The following is a 25245-nucleotide window of genomic DNA, read 5'->3' as shown; positions in this document are numbered from 1 at the left end:
TTTAGATAATAACATTTTCTTTTACAGATGCATCAATTTCTTCCATTGTATCTTCTATACCTGAGATTCTTTCTTCCATCTCTTGTGTTCTGTTGGAGATGCTACCCCTGTATTTCCTGTTTTCTTCCCTAAGTTCTCCCTCTCCCTCTTTAATGTTTCCATTTCCATCTTCAGATCTTGAACCATTTTGTTGATTTCCTTCACCTGTTTGTGTGTATTTTCCTGCCTTTCACTCATTTCCTTCACCTGTTTGTTTGAACTTTCCTTTGTTTTTGTTTTATTTCTTTTAGTGATTTAAATATTAAAGGCCACGATCTGCTTGACTGTATCTTTTTATATTTCTTTACAGATTTTATTCATTTCCTCTGGTATCGTTTTCATAAGCATAGATTTAAGGTCATTTTCTTGAGTTTCACTTGTGTTAGGGTATCCAGGGCTGCTTGTCCTTGGATTGCTGGGTTCTGGAGATGTCATTGCTTTGGCTTTCATTGATTGTGTTTTTATGCTGGCCTTTACCCATCTGGCTGTCTCAGGCATTGGCTGGTACTTTCTGGTGTGTGGGGGTTAGGGAGAGGGGTGGTGGTACTGGAACTTCCCTGGGCAGGATGCTGGTTGTTCCCAAGGGAGCCCTCCTCAGATTGGTGGGTATGGTCTCCGGCTGGCAGGTCTTTCTCAAGGAATTGCTAAAGCTCTCCTCAGGTGTATGATCCTGTGGACTAGCTGGACTCCTCAGGAGCCCAGGGGCTCTCTTCTCACCATGGGAAGTCCCAGAGACAGCTGACTGTCACTGGCTTTCTTCCTCTCAAGTTAATGAGCTGCAGCTGCTCAGACAATGTACTCAGATGCTATGTTTGCCTGCTTGAAGAACCAGCAAGCCCAGAGGTTTGGTCAGTCTCCCTAGGGCTTTGGAGTGGCATTTGGGGCTGATCTCATGGCTCCCAGGCGCCCATTGGTCTGAGGTTGGAGCTGTGTGCCAGGTGCCCAGAAGATATTTACTTGCCAGTGAGCACAGCACACAGAGATGTGGCTAAACACTGGAGACTCCAAGCCTTCGGGAACCCAGAAACTTTTCTGGGGCTTAGCTGGGTGCCTGGAGGTCGGGTCTGATTGTTTCCCTCACTGCAGGGTTTCCTCACAACTGGAAGACCCGGTCTGGTATTTTGGGGCCCACAGATCAGTCTTTGATCGCTGTGCATTCACTGCTGATCAGACACAGTGTGTGATTCGCACCACCATCTTGGATCCTCTCATCTGTTGATATTTTGAACTGTCATTATTGACTTGAAATTCTGTTTACATTGAAAGAAAAGAAGAAAATATTTAGATTGAGACTAAAGACCCACACACAATTGTTCTGTATGAACTCCAGGAGGCCAGAATAGGCCATTGGATCCCCTAGAACTGGAGTTACAGGTGGTTATAAGCAACAGGTGGTTATGTGAGTGCTGGGACTTGAACCCTGATCTTTTAGGAGAGCAGCCAGTGCTCTGAACCATCTCTTCAGTCCCACTGAAGTGGTTTTGGTGATTACATTCTCACTAAAAATGTATGGGTGTTGAATGTTCCATATCCTCGCCAAAATACTTGTTTTTCAGTTTTTATTTTGTTTTTAGTTTTCAGTTACATTCACTTATTTTGTGTGTGAGATGTATGTGTGCATTTGTGTACATGCATGTGTGCCCAAGCCTGTATGGTGGAAATCAGAAGACAACTTTGTGGAGTAGGTTTTCTCCTTCCACCTTGTAAGGTTCCAGTATCAAACTTGGTTAACAGAAAGTGTCCTCTTTACCTACGTAGTCATTTTGCCAGCCCTCAATGTTTTTAGTTTTTAGTTTTTCACTTTTTAATTTTTTATTTATATTTTTATAAATTGCAGTTTATTCACTTTGTATCCCAACTGTAGCCTCCTCTTTCATCCCCTCCCAACTCCACTTTCCCTCCCTCATCTCCTCCATACCCTTCACCAAGTCCACTGATAGGGGAGGTCTTCCTCCACGTCCTTCTGACCCTAGCTTATCTGGTCTCATCAGGGCTGGCTGCAGTGTCTTCCTCTGTGGCCTGGTAAGGCTGCTCCCCAGTCAGAGGGAGGTGATGAAAGAACCAGTCTCTGAGTTGTACCAGTTTACATTCCCACCAGCAATGGAGGAGGGTTCCCCTTTTTCCACATCTTCTCCAGCATGTGTTCTCGCTTGAATTTTTGATCATAGCTTATTTTTTTAATATTTTGGTAGTATGCTGTTAATATATCATTGTATTCTCCTTCTTTCCTGAGTGCCTAATTATGTAGACCATCTTTTCTTACACTTATTGGACATCTGTATATTCTTTCTTTATGAAATTTCTAGTTCAGTTTTTTACATATTTATTAATTGGGTTACCCTGTCTTTGCTTTCCACTCACAAGAGTTCTTTATGTATTCTGGGCATCTTTTATCAGAGGTACTGCAAATGTCTTCTTAACTGATACTTCCAACACATAGACCTTGCGTTTCATTTTTATAGCATCCAAAATCCCTTGTAGCCCAGACTGGTCCTTAACTCACTACATGGCTGGAAAATGATCTTGAACTTCTAAGCTTCCTGCCTTTACCTCTTAAGTGCTGACACTAAAAGTGTGTATAGCATCATACTTGGTTTATAATTTATTTCTTTTTCGAAGGTTATTACTCCTACATCCTTTGAAAAAGATAGAAACCAGTTAGCTAGAAAGATAACTTAGTAGTTAAGAGTCCATACTGCTCTAAGTTCCAATTCCAGCACCCATGTCAGGGAACTCACAACTGCCTGAAACTCCAGGTCCAGAGGATCTGATGCCTCTAGCCTTCACAGGAACCTGCACTCATGTGCATAGGCATATGATGTAAAGTAATAAAAATAAATCTGAATAGAAACTAGGAACTGTAATACACTGCTGATAGAAGTACAAATGGATGCATTAGTCTAGAATAATTTGATATCAAGTTGAAAAGATGTATTTATACTAACATAAAACCAAATTCTAGATTTATGACTAAGATATTCTTGTATGTGGGTCAAGAGTTACAGGCACAAGCATTTTTTTTTTTGAAGTATTGTTGGTAGGATAACTAGAAAGTATATATTGTTCAATAAGTGAAGAGCTAAATTTGATAATAATGGTGTACTTTTCAACAGTTAAGATTAATAAGAATATCAGCATAAAAGGGCCTCAGAAAATAATGTGAATTACAGAATGTAAACATTTTACATTATATAAGCATCTAAGCACCACAGAACATATGCATATGTTGCTTATACATATTTGAGTATTGAATTATGAAATTGTAAAAGTTACATACCAGGTTAATGATAGTCACCCTTGGGAAGACAGTGTGTGTCCAGTAAATGTTGAATATAAAGCAAGCTAAGAGCCCTGGCAGTCAGAAATATTTTAAATGACAAAGGCAGCGATGGAAGGGAAGAAATAAATTATGAGATTAATCTTAGAATCTGTCGGAAACAGTCAACACAAAGACTCAGGTTTAGCAGCTAGTTTGGATTGAGGCCTGGAGCTGAAAGATTGAAGAATTGGCTAATAGGTAAGGTCAGAAAGACAGTAGAAGTGGAACAGAGATCCTCCTGCCTCTGACTCTTGAGTGCTGGGATTAAAGACATATGCCACCACTGCCCTGGCAAAAAGAGAAAAAAAAAAAAAAAGTGGGCAGAATTAACCAGGTTTGAAGAGAAAGCTAGATTTTGGATGTATTACTTTTTAATACTCTATGGATCAGTTTCTGATTTTATGCCATACTTCAGAAGTTGAGACTAAAGAAAAATAGTACACGGTAGCTGTTCACCAATAATACACTATATAAGTGAAACCACACACACACAGTAGATTCTAAAAGCTATAAAAATCTTTTGTAGCCAGGTGGTGATGGCTGAGAGGTGGACACAAACAGATCTCTGAGTTCCAGGACAGCCAGGGCTACACAGAGAAACTGTTGTCTCCAAAAATTAAAAACCAAGAATATATCAGTCTTTTACAGGGTTATTGAATGAGAATTTCAACCCTAACTACCTATAAGTACCTATTACTCTTCTTTCAGACATCTGAATTTTACAACTAAACTTAATTTCATCATACCTTGATGCTATTTCTCTTGTCACTTTTACAAAGTTGAAATGTAGTTTTAGGTATACAAATTGGGTGCATTATACATTAACTGAAATGTCATTTTGATACTGATATTTACATTATAACTTGTCAAATAGCTGGGTTGTTTTTTTGTTTTTTTTTTAATAGTGTGTATGTGTATATGTCTGTGCACCATATGCATGGTTCTGGAACTGCAGTCACAAGTCCTTGTAAGCTACCATGTGGGGGGAACTGAAACCAGGTCCTCTACAAGAGTAGCAAGTACTCACAACTATTGAGCATCTTCTCTGCTCATAACTAGCTTTTGTTGCATCTACTTGGCTCTTAGACTTTCTATGAAAGGTAGTTTAGTTTGTGCTATCTTTTAACACTGTGTATAGTATCTAAACATTTTGCATCATTCGCATTCATTTATCTTTTAATGAGTACTTAATTTTAATAAGATGCTTCAGTTTTTCGTAGTGTGTATAATTACTGTTTCTATTTAAGAATAGTTGTTATATTTAATAATGCTCTATTGTTATTAACTCTAAATTTCTTTTTCTTTTAGCAAAACTGTACAATCTAAAGTGGACTGCATTTTGGTAAGTACAATACCTAACAATCTGCCATTCTTTAAATAAATATAGATTCTAAATACCACTTGAATTTTGTGAATAAATTTTATATTTAACAATCCTCAGGGTATATTTATTATCAACTCTCTGTTTTCTTGTATGTAGCTCATAAGTCCTAAAATCACAACTGGAAGCAATTGTGGTTTTGATTCTTATTGACCTTTACTGAAAAATTACTTAAATATTTAATTAAAAGGGTAATTTAAAAAATTCTAATTACTATGCAAGAAATTATTTAAAGAAAACATTTGGTAGATTGATTTATTAGATAACCTTTTGTCATCATTGTTTTGATGGCTAACCTCTTGGAATTCAGCTTACATAATTCAAATTACACAAAGATAGTGTAAATTTCGGTTATACTTTTAAAACCCTCTAAGTATTTACTTTATTGTTACTGAATTTGTTTTTGTTATTATATTTTCATCTTTGGGTTGTAGCTCTTAAGAATTTAAGCCACAATAATAGTTTTAAGTTGATAGTTCCTTCGGCCTTGTGAAGATTTTGTTTTTGTTAATGAGTATGTCTGAGTACCTGCCGCATGTGTGTAGTTGCCTGCCCAGCAGAAGAAGCTGTTGGACCTGTTAGCGCTGGAGTCACAGGGCATTGAGTAATACCCTGATGTGGGTGTTAGAAAGTCGGGTCCTCTTCAAGAGCCCACCACTGCTGCGCCAGTTCTCCAGTCTGCAGGCCTTTTAAATGTATAGAGAAAACTAAGCTATCTTGCCTGGTTTGTAATCCCAGAACTTACATAGATGAAGGCAAGATGACTTAAAGTTTGAAAACTGGCTACTGAATGAGACATGAGTCTCTCTCTCTCTCTCTCTCTCTCTCTCTCACACACACACACCATCTTTCTTGCTCTGTCACACACACACACATGCCATCTTTCTCTCTTGCTCTGTCACACACACATAGGCAACTGCTGGAGTAAGTCTTAATACTATCAGCTTTCACAGGCGTCTAGGCTGCACTGTGTGCCAGAGTATCCAACAGCTTTGCCACTATTAATTATGCATTGTCAAGATAGCTATTTCCCTTTCTTTGTAATTTCAGAACTTTCTCCTGTCCAAATTCTATGGGTTTTCTTTGGATGGTTTGAAGTAGCTGGTGTTGTAATAAGAATATTATATCTTACTAGTTTTTTTTTCTATTATTGTTAGCATAGTAGTATCTTGGAAGGTGAATGAATAACAGTTGTTCATGGGGGGAAAATATAATCAGTTCTATATATTTCCAACTTAATGGCTGAAGAATGGCTTTGCAGAGAGTTTTTACCTGTACCTTTTTCACTTCCTATTTTTATTCACTGGCTTCCATTTTGTTTGTTTGTTTGTTTGTTTGTTTGTTCCTTTACCCCTCTACTTGTTTGTCTTACAATAATCCTCTGAAATAGGTAATCTTGTTGCCTCTCTTTTACAAGTAAAATAACTGATAGTCTTAGATTTAGGTCTCTATAAGGCATACATTAGAGGATTATTTCTGTTTTTTCATCATGGAGAGAATAGGAAGAAGATGAGCAATATTAATTACAAAATGCTAAATAAGAACAAAAGATTTTGCATTAAACAAATGAGCTTGAAATAGCAGATATTGATAAATGCCATCATAAAATTTGAAAGGGGCACAATGAAGCAAATAAATGATGGTGGCCAGAGTAAACTTAATGGGTGTGATGAGGAAAGGCCTCTTTGAAATCATGATAGATGAGCAGACCTGAGAAGCCAGCCATGGTCTGGCGAGTGGCTTGATGGATAAAGAAGCGCTTGGTGCAGTAGCCTAGCAACTTGAGTTCCATTCCCAGAACCCAAGTAAAAAGAGAACCAACTCCACAGATGTATCTTCTGACCTCCATACACATGTTATGGCATACACATGCACACACACAAGCAATAAAGATAGATAGATAGATAGATAGATAGACAGACAGACAGACAGACAGACAGACAGACAGATAAATGTTGTGTTGTGGCCTGCCAGCAATACATTGTAGACAAAGGGGAACAAACAAAATCAAAATTAGGAATGAGTTTTGAATACTTGAAAAATATAAGGATTTCAGTGAGCTAAAACTAATGGAAGGAAGGGGAGTGATAGCAGAATTAGAGGAAGTAGTGTCGGGAGTGGTGTAGCTCTGGTGTGCTTAGCTAGCACAGGGAAAAGGGGTTCATCCTCAGGGCATTGGAAGCCAAATACAAGGCTTGCAAAGGGGCAGAGTGCTCAGATTTTTTAAAAATGTTGTTAAGCCAGGCATGGTGGCACACATCTTAATCCCAGCATTCAGGAGGCACAGACAGGAGCAGTTCAAAGCCAGCCTGATCTACATAGAGAGTTTCAGGACAACCAGATCACATAGAAAGACTCTGTCTCCAAAAAAAAAGCAAAAAAACTAAACCTTAGAAATACTTACATATGTTAATTTTTGAAAGAATGCAAGATTAGAAGTAGAAGACTAGTTAGCCTATTCATCAATCCAGTAGAGCATTAAAGAAGTTTGTTCAAATGATCAAAAATGTTAATTATTTTAAATAATATACTTTATTTTTGAAATTACAGAAAACAGGTTTCCACGTGGAATGTTGATAAATAAGTCATTTGGTGTAATATTTTATTTTTGCTTTCAGTTTTAAAAGATAATTTTGCTGGAAGTAGAACTATTGCTAACACTTTTATTGCTATGAATATGTTATTTTGTTGCCTTCTAGTCTTTATTGTTTCTGATGTGAAGTGAGCAGTTAGTCCATCATTGTTTTCCTGAGTGTGATGAGTTATTTTTCTCTTAATTGCTACATAAATTTCTTTGTATTCATTCTGTCTCTTGTTAACTTGCCCACAAACTCTGGTTCTTAGATTACTTTGTATCATCCTACTCAGGGTTTATTGAATTCATCTTCAGTAAATTAGTTAAATTTGGAGAGTTTTCAGGCATTGTCTCTTCAAGTACTTTTCTGTTCCTTAGGTTTTTCACCCCATTTTTAAAATTTTGATTGTACATAATATAAATCACTGATGTTATTCTGGTCTCAGAAACTGTTCTTTATTCTCTTTCTCTCTATTCTGGTTTCTTTTTTTCTTTCTTTTTTTTTTTCTTTCTACTCTGGTTTCTATATTAAATTTTTCTAGGGGACTGGAGAGCAGTTAAGAGTACTGACTGCTCTTCCAGAGGACCGGGGTTCAATTCCCATCACCCACATGGCAGCTCACCCTCATGTCTGTAATTCCTTTTTCAGGGGATCTGACACCTCAACAGACATACATGCAGTCAAAACACCAATCTACATTAAATATATATTTTTTTTTTCTTCAATTTCTAAACCTAGGACTCAGGAGCTGAAGCGAGGTGATTTGTGAGTTCGCAGCCAAAGTAGACTATTTAAAAAATGCTGTTAATTAGGTTTTTTATCTGACTTGTACTAAAGTTTTTCCTTGTTTATGATACTAGAAAGAGTCTTGGGTTTCTTTCATGATGCAGTGTTCAGTTCTTTGTTTCTTAAAAAATTGAGCAAAACACTGAAGCAGTAGTGAAGGTCATTGATTTAGTGATAGCAAAAGCCAAGTACAGCCATAGAGCATAATGGAAAGCATATGGATCAAGCTCCTGTGTTAACAAAGGCTTTTAGTTACAAAGGGAAAAGGAGGCATTCTCTGAAGGGGGTAGATCTTTCCTTGACTGACATAGCATCTCTTGATTACGTAACATAATGTTTACTACACATGATTTATTCTGCAGTCTTCTTTTTACAGTCATCTGCTTGAGAATCAGTCCATACACATGCACTTTAAGTGGTTTGTGGTTTCCCAAAGGTCACCTTGGGAAAAATCTTTTTTCCTTAGTGTACACGTGTGTATTTACAGTGCTTTCCTACTGGGTATTATTGAGTGCCCAGTCAGATTCTTTTTTCTGTTTGTTAGAGAGAGGGTTTGTACAATTTAAGCAACTGTCTAGGGCAGTCCAGGGGTCAGTCTCTTTCAGTTACTTGACCGTGGAGTTAATCTTCTATGAATTGGTCGTGTGCATCTGACCCTACCTCCTGCTTCATTTAGCCACAGGCAGCTTCATTTTGGTAGCATTACTTGCTCGGATCAGATAATACGAGGTCATGTCAGCAGCCTCAAGCCAGAATACTAGGGACTCTGATAGTTACTGACTAAAGTTCAGATATTTTTTAATCACTTAAGTACTCTTTTCCTTTAGTTGTTTTTCAGGTGCACAGTGCTGACCTTTTTGACCATTTTGTGTCATCCTGTAAATGTTATTATTTTTTACAATTTATTCACTTTGTAGCATCTCCTCCCAGTTCCACCCTCCCTCCAATATTCCTTCTATATCCCCTCCATATTCCTCTCCCCTTGTCCGCTGTAAAGGGGGAGTCCTCCTCCCCTACTATCTGACCCTAGCCTATTAGGTCTCATCAGGACTGCCTGAATCCTCTTCCTCTGTGGCCTGGTAAGACCACCCCACCAGGGGGAAGTGATCAAAGAGCAGGCAATCCAGTCCATGTCAGAGACTGCCCCTGTTCCCCTTACTAAGGAACCCATTTGGAGACTGAGCTGCCTATGGGCTACGTCTTAGCAGGGGTTCTAGGCCCTCTCCATGCAAGGTCCTTGGTTGATGTATCAGTCTCTGCAGTGCCCCCTGGACCCAGATTCTTTTGGCTTTGTTGGTCTTCTTTTGGAGTTTCTATACCCTCTGAGTCCTTCTATCCACCCCTCCCCCCCTTTTCCATAAGACTCCCTGGGCTCTGTCCAAAGTTTGGCTGTGGGTCTCTCTTATCTGCTTCCATCCCCTGCTGGATGGAGTCTTTCAGAGGACATCTGTGGTAGCTTCCCATCCTGTTCCCTTTCTTCAACTGTTTTTGGTGTCGATCCTGTTTGCCCTTCTGAATGAGATTTAAGCATCCTCCCTAAGTTCTCCTTGTTGTTTAGCTTCCTTAGGTCTGTAGATTTTAGTATGTTTATCTTATATGGCTAATAACCACTTATAAATGAGTATATACATGCATGTCTTTCTAGTTCTGGGTTACCTAACTCAGGATGATCATTTCTAGTTCCATGCATTTGCCTACAAATTTCATGATTTCCTTGTTTTTAAAAGCTGAGTAGTATTCCATTTTGTAAATGTACCACAATTTCTGTATGCATTCTTTGGTTGAGTGACACCGAGGTTGTTTACAAATTCTGGATATTATGACTAAAGCTGCTATGTACATAGTTGAGCTGTGTGGTAGAGCATCTTTCAGGTGTATGCCCAAGAGTGGTATAGCTGGATCTTGAGGTAGCACTATTCCTAGTTTTCTGAGAAAGAGCCAGATTGATTTCCAAAGTGGTTGTATAAGTTTGCACTCCCACCAGCTCTAGATTCAATGGAATTACCATCAAAACACAAACACTTCTTAACAGATCTTGAAAGAATAATTCTCAACTTCATATGGAAAAACAAAAGAAAAACCAATGTAGCTAAAACAGTCCTGTGCAATAGAAGATCTTCTGGAGGTATCTCCATCCCTGATATCAGGCTGTACTGTAGAAAAACAGTAATTAAAAGTACATGGTACTGGCATAGAAACAGATTAATGAATCAATAGAATGTAGTTGAAGACCCAGAAATAAACCCACACACCTACAGACTCTTGATTTTTTACAAAGAAACCAAAAACCATACAATGGAAAAAAAAATATAGCATCTTCAACAAATGATGCTGGTCTAACTGGATGTCTGCATGTAGAAAAAAATGTAAATAGATCCATATTTATCACCCTGCACTAAACTAAAATCCAAGTGGATCAAAGACCTCAACATAAAACCAGACACACTAAATCTACTAGAAGAAAAGTAGGGAAGAGCTTTGATATCATTGGCACAGGAAATAACTTTCTGAATAGAACACCAGTAGCTCAGGCTCTAAGATCAACAATCAATAAATGGGACCTCATGAAACTGAAAAAGCTTCTGTAAAGCAAAAACACTGTCAACAGAACAAAACAACAGCCTACAGATTGGGAAAGGATCTTCACCAACCCTACAGCCAACACAGGACTAATATCCAGAATATATAAAGAACTCTGTAAATGTTTTTTAAAAGCATTTACAAACATCTTTTGTTTGGTTTGGTTTTTTGTTTTGTACTCTTTTTGTTGTTGTTTTAGACAGGTTTTCTCTATAGCTCTGACTGTCCTAGACCCGGCTGGCACCAAACTCAGAGATGCAAGTCTCTGTCCATGCCTCCCACGTGCTGGAATTAAAACCCAGTGCCACACCACCTCCCCAGCCTTGTCAACATCTTAACCTTACTTTTCCTAATATTTTATCTTTCCCATGTTAATTTTAACATATTTCCTTCTAAAATTTATATAGCTTAGCCTTTTCTTTTTGATCTTTGAATCATTTTTAATTTTGATTTTGGCTTCAGGTGATTTTTACCACTTCCTTGAATGGGTATCCAGTCCCCCCACCATTGAGACTCCTCCAGCCTATCAAAAATTATAATACAGGGCCAAGAGTCATGGCACATGCCTGTGATCCCAGCAGCAGAGGCGAGCGAGTCACAGTGAGTTTGAGTCTAGGACAGCAAAGGCTACACAGAGAAACCCTGTCTCAAAAATAATTATAATACAGGTCTTTTTCTAGACTGTCTTTCCCTTCTCATCAGTGACATCACCCCATTGATTTGTCTACTATCACCTTATATGAAGTCTGGGCAATAGATCCATAAACAACTTAGTTTTTGCTATTTCCATACACATTTTAGAATTGCTTTTTCCATTTTTATTTTTAGAAAAATTGTCCCGTTGATATTTTTATTGGAATTGCAGTGACGCTATCAAAGTCTTCTGGTATGAGATTGGGATGTCACTATTAGTTTGTTCTTCCATAATATCTCTCAATTCACCTTTGTAGTTTTCTCTGTAGATTTCATACAGATTTTCTTAAAACTATTCCTAAATTTTAAAGTTTTAGTTGCTATGGTGTATGGCAATTAAGTATTTGTTTTGTTGTCTAGTACCTTATTGTCCATATTTATATTCATCTTTTGTCCTTCATACTCACTCTTTACCCCAACTAAATACTGTGATTATATTTTTATTTTAAGTATGTGACTGTTTTGTTTGCATATACATAGAGGTACCATGTGTATATATTGACTGCAGAGTCCATAAAAAGATGTTGGATCCCCTGGAGCTGGAGTTGCAGAAGTTGTAAGCCAATATGTCAGTGATAGAAACTGAAGCCAGGTCCTCTGCAAGAATAGCTAATGCCCTTAACTTCCCAGCCCTGTAAATACATTACTTTTATGTAGAGGCCTTTGCACTTTCTGTCTTTTTAATTATGTTATTAATGAATAATACTTTAATTTGTTTCAATTTATATCTAATTTTTTAAATTATACCCCCCTTTGGTTTTTTGAAAGTTTCCTTGGTTAGCCTTGGCTGTCCTGGACTTGCTTTGTAGCCCAGGCTGCCCTCAAACTCAGAGATCCTGCCTCTGCCTCCCTGAGTGCTGGGATTGCAGGCGTGCACCACCGTGCTCAGCTTATATCAGAGATTCTTGAATTGGTTTTTCTGTCTCAAAATGGAATAGTTCACGGGGGGAAAATTGGTCTGTGTTGTACACCACACCTATCTTCCTACATGTCAGCAGTTGTACCTGAGTTCTTTTCCAGAAGCAATAGGTGCTGTCATGTGTTCTCAGACCCTACATGTTTTATATCCTCAGCAAAAATATTTTCAAGTGCTCTCTATTTGTATTGCAATGCCTCACATTGGAGTTTGTGTTACTTAGAGTCGTTTTTTATAGAATTAGGGAAACCATAATTATCTATATGAGAACAGAAAGTGGGAAGAAAGCCTCTGTTTTTTTCTTAGTAATGTATATTACCCCCTATTACTGGCCATCACAATAGCCAGTCAAGAGAAAGCAAAATATAACAAAGCTGAATATAACAAAGAATAATGATATTTTGTGGGAATCTCTGCTGTAGGTCAGCCATTGTGCAAGGCCTTTGAACACTTTGTTTTAAATTACGCTCTTTTTTTCTTACAGCACTTATCTTCATCATGTGGATAAATTTTGTTTACTGTCTAGTTCCATGTTGCTAAAATATAAAAAGCACCTAGAATGTTAAATACTCAATTCTAGATGAATAATTTTATTTAATTTTGAAACTTTCAATTGTCTTTCATGATTATTATTTTAAGTGGAAAGAGAATTAACTTATTGTCTTTAACTGCTCAAAGTGATGGATGGACTAAAAGTGATCTGGAACACTAGAATATAGGATACATGATTGTTGATAAGGAGGATGATATTAGAATGAGAAATTACATATTCCTAACAATAAGTAGCTCAGTCAAGTGTTTCCTGCCCCTGCCAGTGTATAATACGTCAACCTATACAAACTACATAGATGTACAAACTATGTCATTAAGGAGATATGTGTTAAGTGTGGACAATCTAAAAAGGTTCCTTTCCTTCTTTGCTGGAAGAAGCATTTTATTATGGATGCTCAGTGCTAACCAAGGTTAGCATACTAACCCAGACTTGATTAAAACTAACACTGTGTTTTGGAGTAACCAATTACCATGGCTTTTAAAATGCTTGTGGCTGGAAGATAAGGTTTATTTTGTGATATATCCTTGGGCTAACCTAGTAAAGACTTTCTAATTATCTATGATGTTTTATTTAGTCCTAAAAACATTCATTTTTCTTTCTTTCCTATAGTTTTCTTTTAATTTGTTATTACTACCTTATCCCATTTTTAAGAATTAAACAAGTAAATGAACAAAATTTATGAAAACCCAAAGTATATTTGAGACCACATTCATCAATGTGAGTTTTCCTTAAATAGAGGGAATGTCCTTGATAATCTCTGTTTTTCTTATTAAAATCTACTCGTTGTTACATACAGACTTCTACAATATTATACACAGAGTACACTTAGAATCACATTATGCTTGTATCTTGGAATATGAATTTGCCAGCATTCATATTGCAGCACCTTGGGATTCTTGGAATTACAATTTCTCCACTCATGATTGTGGTTGGAGTAAATTGAAAAGCGTTTCTTGCTTTGTTTTGTTTTGATTTTTGATAGGTTTAGAATGATTGATAACAGAGCAGAGAATCAGGTGAAAGCTCACATCTTTATCCACAAATTGAGACAGAGGAAGAGAAAAGGTACACTAGGAATGGTATGTGTCTTTTAAAACCTCAAAGCCTGTTCATGGTGACATATTTCCTCTAACAAGGCCACACCTCCTAATCCTTCCCAAATAGTACCACCAACTGAGAACCAAGTATTGAAGGATATGAGTCTGTGGGTGATATTCTCATTCAAACCACGACACTAGGGTTTTGCTGAACTTTGCTTATTAGACTTGATTCACTTTTCCTTCTTTGACCCCTAGTAACTTACATCTTCCAAGTATGTTCTAAGTATACAAGTATACATTGTTTAGAGCAGAGAAATAAATAGAAGGCCAAATTTTTACAGTAATCAAATATAAAGTGTTTGCTCTCCTTGTTGCTTGTTGTTTTTTAGGACAGAGGATGGAGAAACAATTTCCTTTTAGATTGTTTATGTAGGTACCCAACAAAAGAAATCATATTCCTCTGTAACTTCCAATAATTTTCATAGAAGTTAGGAAACTGAAAATTAAGCAACAAACCTAAGAAGTAGGATATTCCCTCATAAACTTTTCTCTGTATTTTTTATTTAATCCTGTGGAACAAAGTGCTGGGGTTTGGGATTATAAATAAAGAGACTGCAATATATGACTACCGGGAACGTCAGAAGACTTGTGTCACCAGTCTCCAAAAACAAAATGCATAGATCCCTGTTACAATGAAAAGAAAAATCTTATAAGTACCTGTCACCACTGGAGGATTAGTATACCATGTCTATGATAAAGAACCTTATGTTAAAAGTGTCCTTTGAACACTAGTTCTTTGGGTATGATCCTCTGAGGAACAGTAGCAGCATCACTTGGGTGCTTGTTAAAAATCCAGATTCTCTAGCCCCCATTTCTGATCTTCTACCTTAGAAAAGCTTCAGAGCCATTGTATTAAAGCGTAATATGGCCATACTCATCACTAATAAAATAATAGATGAAACATTTCTTTAAAGCATAAGATTATTTAAAATTTAAAACAAAATTTTATCAAAATTATGGAAAAATTATAACATTGTTGCTGGGAATGTAAGTTGGTATAACAGTTTGGAAGAAGAAATTAGAAACTAATAAAGTTGAAGATGTGCAACCTTGATGACTGCATTTCTACTTTTAGACATGTTACAAAACTCATCAGGGATACAAATACCAGCGATAGTGTTAAATTAGTGAAACTTTGTAATAATTAGCTCTTAGTAGAAAAATGAACAAACCATTTTATACGATATGCTTTTTCATTTGTCTGAAATTGTTTCACTAGCCTATCCTGATTGTATAAACCAATATCTTTTCATATTACTTTTTAATAAATGCATATGACATTTTTGTGATGTTCACCCGTTGGTGTACTTTTTTTAAACTTTTTTACATTTATTTATTTATTTCAATTTATTCACTTTGTATCCGCACTGCAGCCCCCTCCCTCATCTCCTCCCAGTCCTATCCACCTTCCCTCTTCTTTCTCTATATTCTTTCCCTAGTCCCCTGATAGGGGAGGACCTCCTCCCCTTCTATCTGACCCTAGCCAATTAAGTCTCATCAAAACTGGCTGCATTGTTTTCCTCTGTGGCTGGTAAGGCTGCACTCCCAGGGGAAGGTGATCAAATAGCCAGCCACAGATTTCATATCAGAGACAGCCCTTGTACCCCTTACTAGGGAACCCACTTGGAAAATGAGCAGCCAGTGGGCTTCCTTTGAACAGGTTATCTAGGTCCTCTCCATGCATGGTCCTTGGTTGGAGTATCAGTCTCTGCAGGATCCCCCTGGGCCCACGTATTTTGGCCATGTTGTTCTCCTTATGTAGATCCAATCCACTCCAGATCTTTCTATCTCTCTCTTCTTCTATAAGGATTCCAGAACTCTGCCCAAAGTTTGGCTATGAGTTACATTTTTTATATCTCTTTCTCTCTACTCTACCCCAGTCCCTTTCAACACCAGGTAAGAGAGAGAATGGGTTAGTGGGAGAGGAGGTTAACAGTTCTCTTAACTACTTCCTGCTGGTTAGAGTCATTGGATTCCTTGAAGCCAGTTCAATACTTGTTTCAGATCTTCAACTGCTAGTCTCACTGCATCAACAAAAGGAGCCAAACGGGGGAAGCAGCAGCAGCCTTGTTCTTTCTCAGAGCTCCTCCACACTGTCTGGGCTCTGGCATTTATTCTTTCTCCAGAGTCCTCAGATTTAAACTATCCGCAAGTGGCAAAGAGCTCCTCTCAGAGCCCATATGGGACAAATAGTTTGCTGCTGTGGACAGTCTGAATCAGCCTGGGACCAAAACAAAAATATGTTTATATCCACAACATATCCCTTTTTTGCTTTTTCTCATGCTCTTCCTACTATTCCTTTCCCTTTCAATATCCCTAAGAGTATCACTTTTATTTTTCTGCCCCCAAAATGCACATATGAAAGGAAATATGCAGTATTTTGTTTCCATCTATTTTCTTACAAACAGGATAATTTTCATTGTGGCCGACTAAAACTCTTGTGTATAAGTATTATATTTTGTTTATCTTTTATCTATCAATGGGCATTTTAGGATGATCCCATTACAGTAGTATTTCAAACAATGGATATACCGATATCTTTATTGTATATGCTGCTGAAGGGATGGTAAAAAGGTTAGAAACAAATGTGTCATGGTAATGCATGCCTCCATGTTCCCTCTCTTCTTTATTTGTGATATTTTGTAGTTTTTGAGTTTTAAAAACAAAACTTAGTGTTTCACAAAAGAATCACTTAAAACAGGTAAATTTTCATCTTAGTTGATTGGTAAAGTATAACCTGGTACTAGAAACCATTATTAAATAAATCCATAAATGCAAATTAATTATCCATAAGCTGACCATGTTTCTGAGTGAATACTAGGACTCAAAGGAAAAAAATACAATAGTGTTATAAGCTTTAATTCAAGTTGAGTTGTTAACAAGAGTTCTTGCTTATTTGTTGTTGTTAGAGTATATATATATATGTTTAAAATTCAGGGGAAGAGACTCTCAAAGCTTTATATTTTTAAACCTTTGCTTCACAGCCCATTCCCCGTTTTGTAATTACAGACAAGGAACCCTTTTCCTCTCTTCATATTTTTTTCTATCAGTTATCTCCCAGTTTCTTCAACAAGCTATATTGTACTTGAAGATCACCCTAAACTTGAAGCCACTTTCATAGCTTTCCTTTAAAAATGTCTTTAAAAGTGAAAACTTAAGTCTAGGGATAAAGGAATGTGGTGTGGGTTCTTGTTTTTAAAATGAGGTCCTCTGAAGTTTGATTGAGCTCTTTGATGTGAATATCATCTGCTCAACTCTGTTATTAACTATGGTTGATGTACTTTTTAAAAATATTTTTTGTTTTATGTACACAAGTTATTTACCTGCATGTATGTGTATGTATCATATGTGCCCGTTGCCTGTTGAAGTTAGAAAAAAATATTGGAGCCAGAGAGATAGCTCAGTGGTTGAGAACACTAGCTGCTCTTCCAGAAGTCTAGAGTTCAATTCCTAGCACCCACATGGTGGCTCACAACCATCTATAATGGGATCTGATGCCCTCTACTAGCTTTCAGGTGTACATACAGACAGAGCATTCATATAAATAAATAAATCTTTAAAAAAAAAAAAAAGTTAGAGCCTGGGTGTGGTAGCAGACGCCTTTAATTTCAGCACTTGAGAAGCTGAGGCACTCTGAGCTCGAGGCCAACCTGGTCTACAGAGTGAGTTCAAGGACAGCCAGGGCTATACAGAGAAACCTTGTCTTAAACAAATGAAAAGGAAAGAAAGACAAAAGAATGTTGGTTCTCTGGTTGTGAGCTCTAGTAATTCAACCCAGGTCCTCTGCAAGAGCAAACAGTGTATTTAATATCTAAGCCATCTCTCCAAACCCCTAAACTATAGAGGGTTTCTTTGCTTTGCTTTGTTTTGCTCTGCTTTTTTTTTCCTTTTTGTAATACACATAACATAAATTTTACTATTGCTTCTATTTAGTACGAACATTCACAGTGCAGTGCAAGTAACTCCCAATCCAATTCCAAACTGTTTGCATCTAGCTAAGGCAATATGGTGCCCATTAAGCAGTCACTGCACTCCCCTCTCACAGCCTTTATGAGGATCACTAATCTGCCTAGGCCTTTTGTTAACGGTTTCTTTCACTTAGAGCAGTAGTTCTCAACCTGTGGTCTTGGCCCCCATAGGTGTCATGTATCAGATATCCTGCATATGAGGTATTTAACATTACGATTCACAACAGTAGCAAAATTACAGTTCTGAAGTAGCAATGAAAATAATTTTGTGGTTGGGGTTACCACAAATAAGGATCTGTATTAAAGGGTGGCAGCATTAGGAAGGTTGAGAACTTATGACTCAGAGGAATGTCATTAAGGCAGAGGCAAGCAGATCTCTGATTCAAGGCTAGCCAGGACTACTTAGTAAGAGCCTGGCTCAGAAACACAAAGTTCTTAAATGTACTCAGTCGGTCTTTTCTCTGATGCCGTGATAATAGACCACCATTATCCTTCAGTTCACAAATCTAGCCTGATGTGTTTTTAACAACCATTGCATCTCAAAATGGAGTAGAAAGCTTTTATTGTTCACATTTAAATTTTCATGAAGTATATTAAATATTCTGATGTTTAACATGTTTGCCACATGAAAATCTTGCCTTGATAATCTACTGGATAAGAGTCTACATAAATCAACACAAATATCTAAAACCAGAAAACTGGTGAAATCAGTCTGGAGTAAAAATGCCATTGTTGCACACTTAGATCATATTGTTCCCATTTTCTTCACAGAGTTTGATATTACCTGTTTTTAGTGTTGTTCTGTACTTTTTCTTTTGTGTGTTAAACATCAGTTGCAATAAAGAAAAAACAGAGCATATACAAGTTTTGTTTCTTGAAATAGGGGGAAAAGTTTGATTTTCTTTTTTAAAAAATATTTTTGACATCTTATAATTCTCCTTTTTGGTGCTTTGTCTTAATTTGAAGTACATTTTGAAAGTTTATTCTTTCTTTTTCTCATATCTATAGAATTAAAAGGTTGTGTAGAACCCCAAGTTTCACACTCGGTATTAGATATCCTCCTTTTTTAATGACCAAAGGTCATGATTTCAGTTATAGTTCTCAGGCTTTGTCCAAAATGTTATGTATATTTTATTACAGTGTAACCACCCTAGGTTCAGTATGACAGACACTTGTTGAGTATTGAATGAGAACTCAAGTATATTCTATTAAATAAATGTTTAATAAAAAAATATAAAAGGAGCCAAATTTAATAAAGAAGGGAGAGGTTGGAGGCAGGGAAGCCAGTTAGTTAGATAAGTAGTGTCTTAAGTCCTTAAGGACAAAAAATTGGTGGTGTTCAGCAGTATTGTCCTGTGTTTAAGTATTTGTGTAATGTGTTATACATATTATTGCTGATTCTCTTGCATAATTTGTGAAACATGGCAAAACCCAGAACGTATTTACTGAGTTAATGAACTCTTTTTGTTGTTGATGATGATGAAAAAAAAAAGAGCTAAAAGACATAGACTACTGTGGCAAAGAAAGACATTGAAAGACTATGGGGCAAAATATTAGTTGTCTAACTGAGGATTACTACGGAATACACTGTGAAGAATAGAGTAAAGCACATTGCAATACCGTATGTTCTGAGAACTAAAGAAAGAAGGTAATCATTAACTTAAAATCATGGAAGAAAAACCTACTTTTTGTTTTTGTTTTCCTTTAAGAAATATAGCTTATTGGGTATTAGTACGAAATCCATTTGGAGAGTACCCAGAGGTAATGGGATTTGTGAAGGTACACTTAGGACTTATGTGCAAATAATTGCAAATTAGGTCTAAGATTATACTTACGAGTATATTTTGATAATAAGAACTATAGTCTAGAGAGATGCTGTGGTCCAAAGAGATGGCTCAGTGGGTAAGAATGTTTGTTTGCAAGCATAAGGATCTGTATTTAGATTATCAGCACTCATATACGAAGCTGGGGCAAGGAGCAGCACCTATAACCTCAGTGTTGCTGAGGGAGGTGGGGAGAGACTGAAGCATCTCTGAGGCTTGCTGACCATCCACCTACCCAGTAAATGGCCAACTCCAGGTTAAGTGAAAGACCATTTCTCAAGAAAATAAAGCAGAGAGCAGTAAAGGAAAGTACCTAACATCCTCTTCTGGTCTCTACCGACAAACACACATGTATATAATGTACATAAAATGAACAGGCTATTCAAAATTGTAGGATTGTTTTTCCTTCAAAAATTGAATCTGTTTCCACTGTGCTTTATGAAGAATAAATTCTGGGCCAGGCATGGTGGTGCATGACTATAATTCAGCTCTTGGGAAGCTGAAGCATGTTGTGGAATAATTATTAGACTCTAGAGGGCTTCTCTACCCCAGCTAGTTCCCAAGTAATTGAGACAGATTTATGATTAGCTTTAAAGCACAATAACTGGGTGGATATCAACCCTCTTAGCCATTTTGCTATTTCCCGGCTATATACCCCAAGTTACTTGCCATAGTTGTTCTTGCCTGGGCTGCTTCTGTTCCATCAGGCTAACTCTCATGGCCACATGCTCATACTGCCCCATGGCCACTTTTTTTTTCCCTCTGACTTCTTCTTCTCCTCCTCCTCTCACCTAGTGCTCCTAATCTGGTAGCCTAAGCTCCACTTCTTTCTCCTCTTCCTAGTTACAGGCTTCTCACTATGTTATTAACCAACAAATTTTAAATTAGGGAGCAAGGTTTACACAGCGAAGGCTGGTGTACATGAGAATGTGTTCATCAGGGTGGGAGCCAGGTCTTCGGGCCCAGTATTTAGCATTTGAATACGTAGCATCAGGCCAACCCTCAACAGTTGCCCCATTTTCTGTGCCATATTGTCTAAAATACTGTTGTATTCTAGTGGATGCATATGTTGTATTTCCAAGACAGTCATCACTTCCAACAAATACGCAAACTCAGAATCATCTTCCCCAGAATTCTGAATATGTATCAACAAGTAGAATTTGGATTTTTAACTCAATATATTGTATCTTTGAGTTGCCATTTTAATTCCTCATCTGGAACTTTCTTTTTAATCTCTGTTCTATGGTCTCCAATCCAGCAATCCATATAGTCTCCTCCTTCTCCAAGTCTGTCCCATTATGATCTCTCCCAAAATGGATATACAAAATGCAATCGTTTTGATTGAAAAAAATTATTTGTATGCTAAGAGAAATAAAATCGCATGAAAGCGATTGTGTCATTGTGCCTTCCTCCATTTAACATAGGTGGTTAATCCACTTCCTAGCTTAGTCTAGAAAGTTGTAGGTGTCTGCTTCTGCCTCTGACAGCAGCACTTTTTCACAGCTTCAGGTCTTTGTATACTAGCACTAGGAGCCAGTCTGAAATGTGCTCCAGACTCCAGGAAGTTTTTCCCAGGAGCAGAGAAGCCTAGGCTGCTGTGCTCTGAGACTATGGCCCACCTGTTCTGGACCCACTTCTCCACTGGGAATTAGTATTTTCTCCCTTTCCACTCAGGACTTCTCAAGTTCTAAGCCTAGATCCTATGCCCAACATTGGACACCAATAGAGGCAGGTGGGTCTTCATGAGTTGGACACCAGCCTGGTCTGCATAGAAAGTTCCAGAACAGCTGCATAATAGAGTGGCCTTGTCTCAAAAAGACATCCTCCACCACTATCACTCAAAACACTCTCATTACAAATACCACTAACCAGTTCACTTTCTGTTACAAAAGTAGTTTTGCTTGAAATAACTTACTGTGGCTGTCTTCATTGTAAAGAGGGTTATAACATGGGTGAATTTTTCAAAACTATAATTTTACCTGCATACCTCAGGAAGGTTTCTTGGGTTTCTTTGTATTTTTTAATTTCTATTAGCATTAGTCACATTTTAGGTATTTGAAAATTAGCAAAAGATCAGTAGCTTTTAGGGGAATATTAATAAGTTTAGTTGAGAGGAAATATTTTTAATGATCTTTCTTCTTAACCCTTTGTCACCAGCAAGAAGTTGAGAAGTTTACAGACCTAGAGAAACTCTACCTCTACCTTCAGCTGCCTTCTGGTCTCAGCAGTGCCGAGAAAAGGTAGGGTGGTACTAAGCTGTGTGAGCTGTGATTCATTGATTGATTTGCTTATTCCTAAGCTCGTCAGAACACAGGCTAGCAAAACAATAGATCATTTGGGTCTTTGATAATGCTTGGTTAAACTATGTTTGCCTGCACTTTTTGTAATTTATTTGTGTAACTGGCTAAATCCTGTGAAATGCAACTTGTATTTTGTATAGGCCAGTGTGAGTATTATGCAGTATAAAAATTGTGAAAAAAGAATATAGAAAGGCAAGGAATAACCAAATAAGTATTTTGAAGAATAAAGTATGGGGTTGTTTTTAGTATAGTCATAAGTAAGCACATCATAGGATGTAAGAGAAAATACAGTGTTAAGCATAATTGTGGTAGATATACCTCACTTTAAGTACTTGCGGTATTGCCTTAGCTTCATCATTAAAAATACTCAAGAGGAGAGAATGTGCAGAAAAACTGTTTTCCAGATTCTGTTCTTAAGAATTACATTACCCTTTGCATATTTCTGAGGATTCATTTCACTCATATGGTATTTTCAACATTATATTCATTTAAAACTGTACATGAGAAGAAATGCAAAAAAATTTTTGCTTTTACCTATTCTTGCTTCATATCAAGCATAGTAACTTTATTTTCTGTCCTAAAAATGTGCCCAGTATTTAGGAATCAGATGACCCTTCTAGGAGACTGAGATTAATGTCAGAATCAATAGAATACCTTGCAATATAGTGTCTGTAATGCCCATTTCATGAGATCAGTTTATAAAATTACTGCCAGATAATAAAATTAACGCTTTTTAGTTAATTTAGTGGACATGGTTAATTTTTAGTTAATTTAGTAACATGGCTCTATGCAAAGAGCCTGTTACTAAGTATAGGCAAATGAACAGGCAAATAAGTTAGGAAATAGTAATTTTGGCCAAAACAAATACCTATGTTGAAATGTCCCCACCACCTGCCATGCTTTAGAATCCAAACCAGCAAGGAACAGGCCAGTAATTTCAGTCTGAAACTGATAGTAAAAAACTGGCTCACAGTCACAGTGAACAGTCAGTATGTAGATTACTGAATATCCACTGTACGTCCTGGTCTGTTTGCTCTGTTAATTAGGTTTTTAATATAACATTTAGGCCTTTCTTAAAAATTATTGGAATTGCTGTCTGCTTCAGCTAAAATTTGTCTCTATTTTGTGATTAGTGATCAGAATGCCATGTCGTCTAGTCGGGCACAGCAAATGCATGCCTTTTCCTGGATTCGGAACACCTTGGAGGAGCATCCTGAGACTTCACTCCCCAAACAGGAAGTCTATGATGAATACAAGTGAGTGGTCCGTGTCTTATGCTGTGATGTATTAAAGCGGATAAGCACTGTTGACAACAGTGATTCATTTTGTCATTGCTTACTATCTGGCTGTTACTTGGGTGTTGCACTAAGAAACTTCCAAGATTGCTACCAGATCTAAGCTTCTGTGGGTTGGATGCAATATAAAGCAGGGTTAAGGGTTTGACTGGGGTTCTGAAGGTAATGAATGGTGGATTGGAATACTGAAATAAGAGGTTCTTGGAGAATTTTAAAATGGCAAGAATAATGGGAAGGACTTGAAGGGCAATTTAAAAAAAAATCAGTGCATATGAAAAAAACTAAAACATTTTTCCTTGAATTATGCCACTTTTTATGAATCTAAAACTGCTTAATTCCCCATGCTAACCAAAGAATGTTGTAAATTATTTATTCAAGGTTAAAAGAGATAAGTGACTTACCAAAAACACCCCCACACATATAACTTTGGCTATACGAATAATTTGTCTAAAACTGGCTAACAAATGTGTATAGGTAAAAGGGCTTCTAAGAAAGAGCATGACCAGTCGGTGCGAAATTCAGTCTTGCTTAGTGTATTATAATTTATTTGAAAGGAAGAATTCATTCTGGTAGAATAAATAAAGTCAAAACTTTGTATTGAAACATCAAACTAATGAAGATTAGTGTGTTGTTAATTTGGAAGAAAATGTCAAATAAATGCTTTTGTTAATTAATTTAAAGCAATACAGAGAAGCTACACTTACTGAGAAGACTGTTGATATCCAGAAAGAAAAGTTTCTAGATTTCTAGATTTACTCATAAGTCTTAACTGTTCATGAAAGAAAACATACTAGCTATAGGAAAAAAAACAGAATACGTACTTGAAATGAGCAAGAGAACTAAGAACATTAGTGTTTTTTTCTTAAGAAAAGTTGAAACTAGGAATTCCACAAAGAGAGCAACCGAACCAAAAATTCTGGGCAAAGGGGTCTTCTCTAAGACTGATACTCCAACCCAGGACCATGCATGGAGATAACCTAGAACCCCTGCTCAGATGTAGCCCATGACAGCTCTGTTTCCAAGTGGGTTCCCTAGCATTGGGAACAGGGACTGTCTCTGACATGAACTCAGTGACTGGCTTTTTGATCACCAACCCCTGAGCAGGGAGCAGCCTTACCAGGCCACAGAGGAAGACAGTGCAGCCAGTCCTGATGAGATCTGATAGGCTAAGGTCAGAGGGAAGGGGAGGAGGACTTCTCCTATCAGTAGACTGTAGGAGGGGCAGAGGAGAAGAAGAGGGAGGAGGGTAGGATTGGGAGGGGATGAGAGAAGGAGGTAGATGGGATACAAAGTGAATAAACTAATTAATAAAAAAAAAAGTTGAAACTAAAAATTGCTCATTCTTAAAATCTGACTCTGTCTAAGGAGTATCTGCTGTGTGCTGGACCCTGAGTATCTGATGAGACTAGCATAGGCTCTGTCTTCACCCAGGGTCTGTATACATGTGATGGTTTGGGTATGGCGACAGTATATACCTGTGATCCGACACTGATCCAGGAAGATTCCAGGTATAAAGTTAGCAGGGAAGGAAGGAGGAGGAAAAATGTATATCTATGGTAAACATGGATTTGGGGCAAATGGAGTAATTAAAATAGAGAGAACCTTGTGAAACTTCTACACCTGATCTTAGCCAAAGGCCAAGAAACAGTCCTTCTGAAACTTTTAAGAAGCTAATCTGAATTCAATAAAAGAAAATTTGTATGATATGTTGAAGAATCCCTGATTTGAAGATCAAGAAAATAGGTGTTTTCAACAAACTACGATTACGTGGACAAGTGTTTTAACTATTATCATTTGGGCACATCTATAAAATGAAAAAAAAAATTGAAGTTACATGAGGTTTCTTTTAGTTCTAAAATTATAAACTTGTCTGAAGTATAAACTTGTTGAGAAATTTGTCAAATGATGTTGGAGTT

The 25245-nt window shown here is 37.2% G+C and overlaps 1 protein-coding gene across 3 annotated transcripts in view; it reads left to right on the top strand.

The window, feature by feature from the left end:
- Positions 1–25245, top strand: part of Rfx7 (regulatory factor X7) — a 92332-nt gene that overhangs the window by 38900 nt on the left and 28187 nt on the right. For all 3 annotated transcript variants that reach the window (XM_060384779.1, XM_021637977.2, XM_021637980.2), the window contains exons 3-5: positions 4667–4700; positions 21892–21974; positions 23168–23290. In XM_060384779.1, the coding sequence (XP_060240762.1) occupies positions 4667–4700; positions 21892–21974; positions 23168–23290 (240 nt within the window). The remainder of the gene's footprint in view (positions 1–4666; positions 4701–21891; positions 21975–23167; positions 23291–25245) is intronic.

This window comes from Meriones unguiculatus, chromosome 6, assembly GCF_030254825.1.
Source record: "Meriones unguiculatus strain TT.TT164.6M chromosome 6, Bangor_MerUng_6.1, whole genome shotgun sequence".
NCBI classification, from domain to species: Eukaryota; Metazoa; Chordata; class Mammalia; order Rodentia; family Muridae; genus Meriones; species Meriones unguiculatus.
The sequence above is the reverse complement of the archived record's forward strand: the minus strand, read 5'-3'. Positions and strand labels throughout refer to the sequence as shown.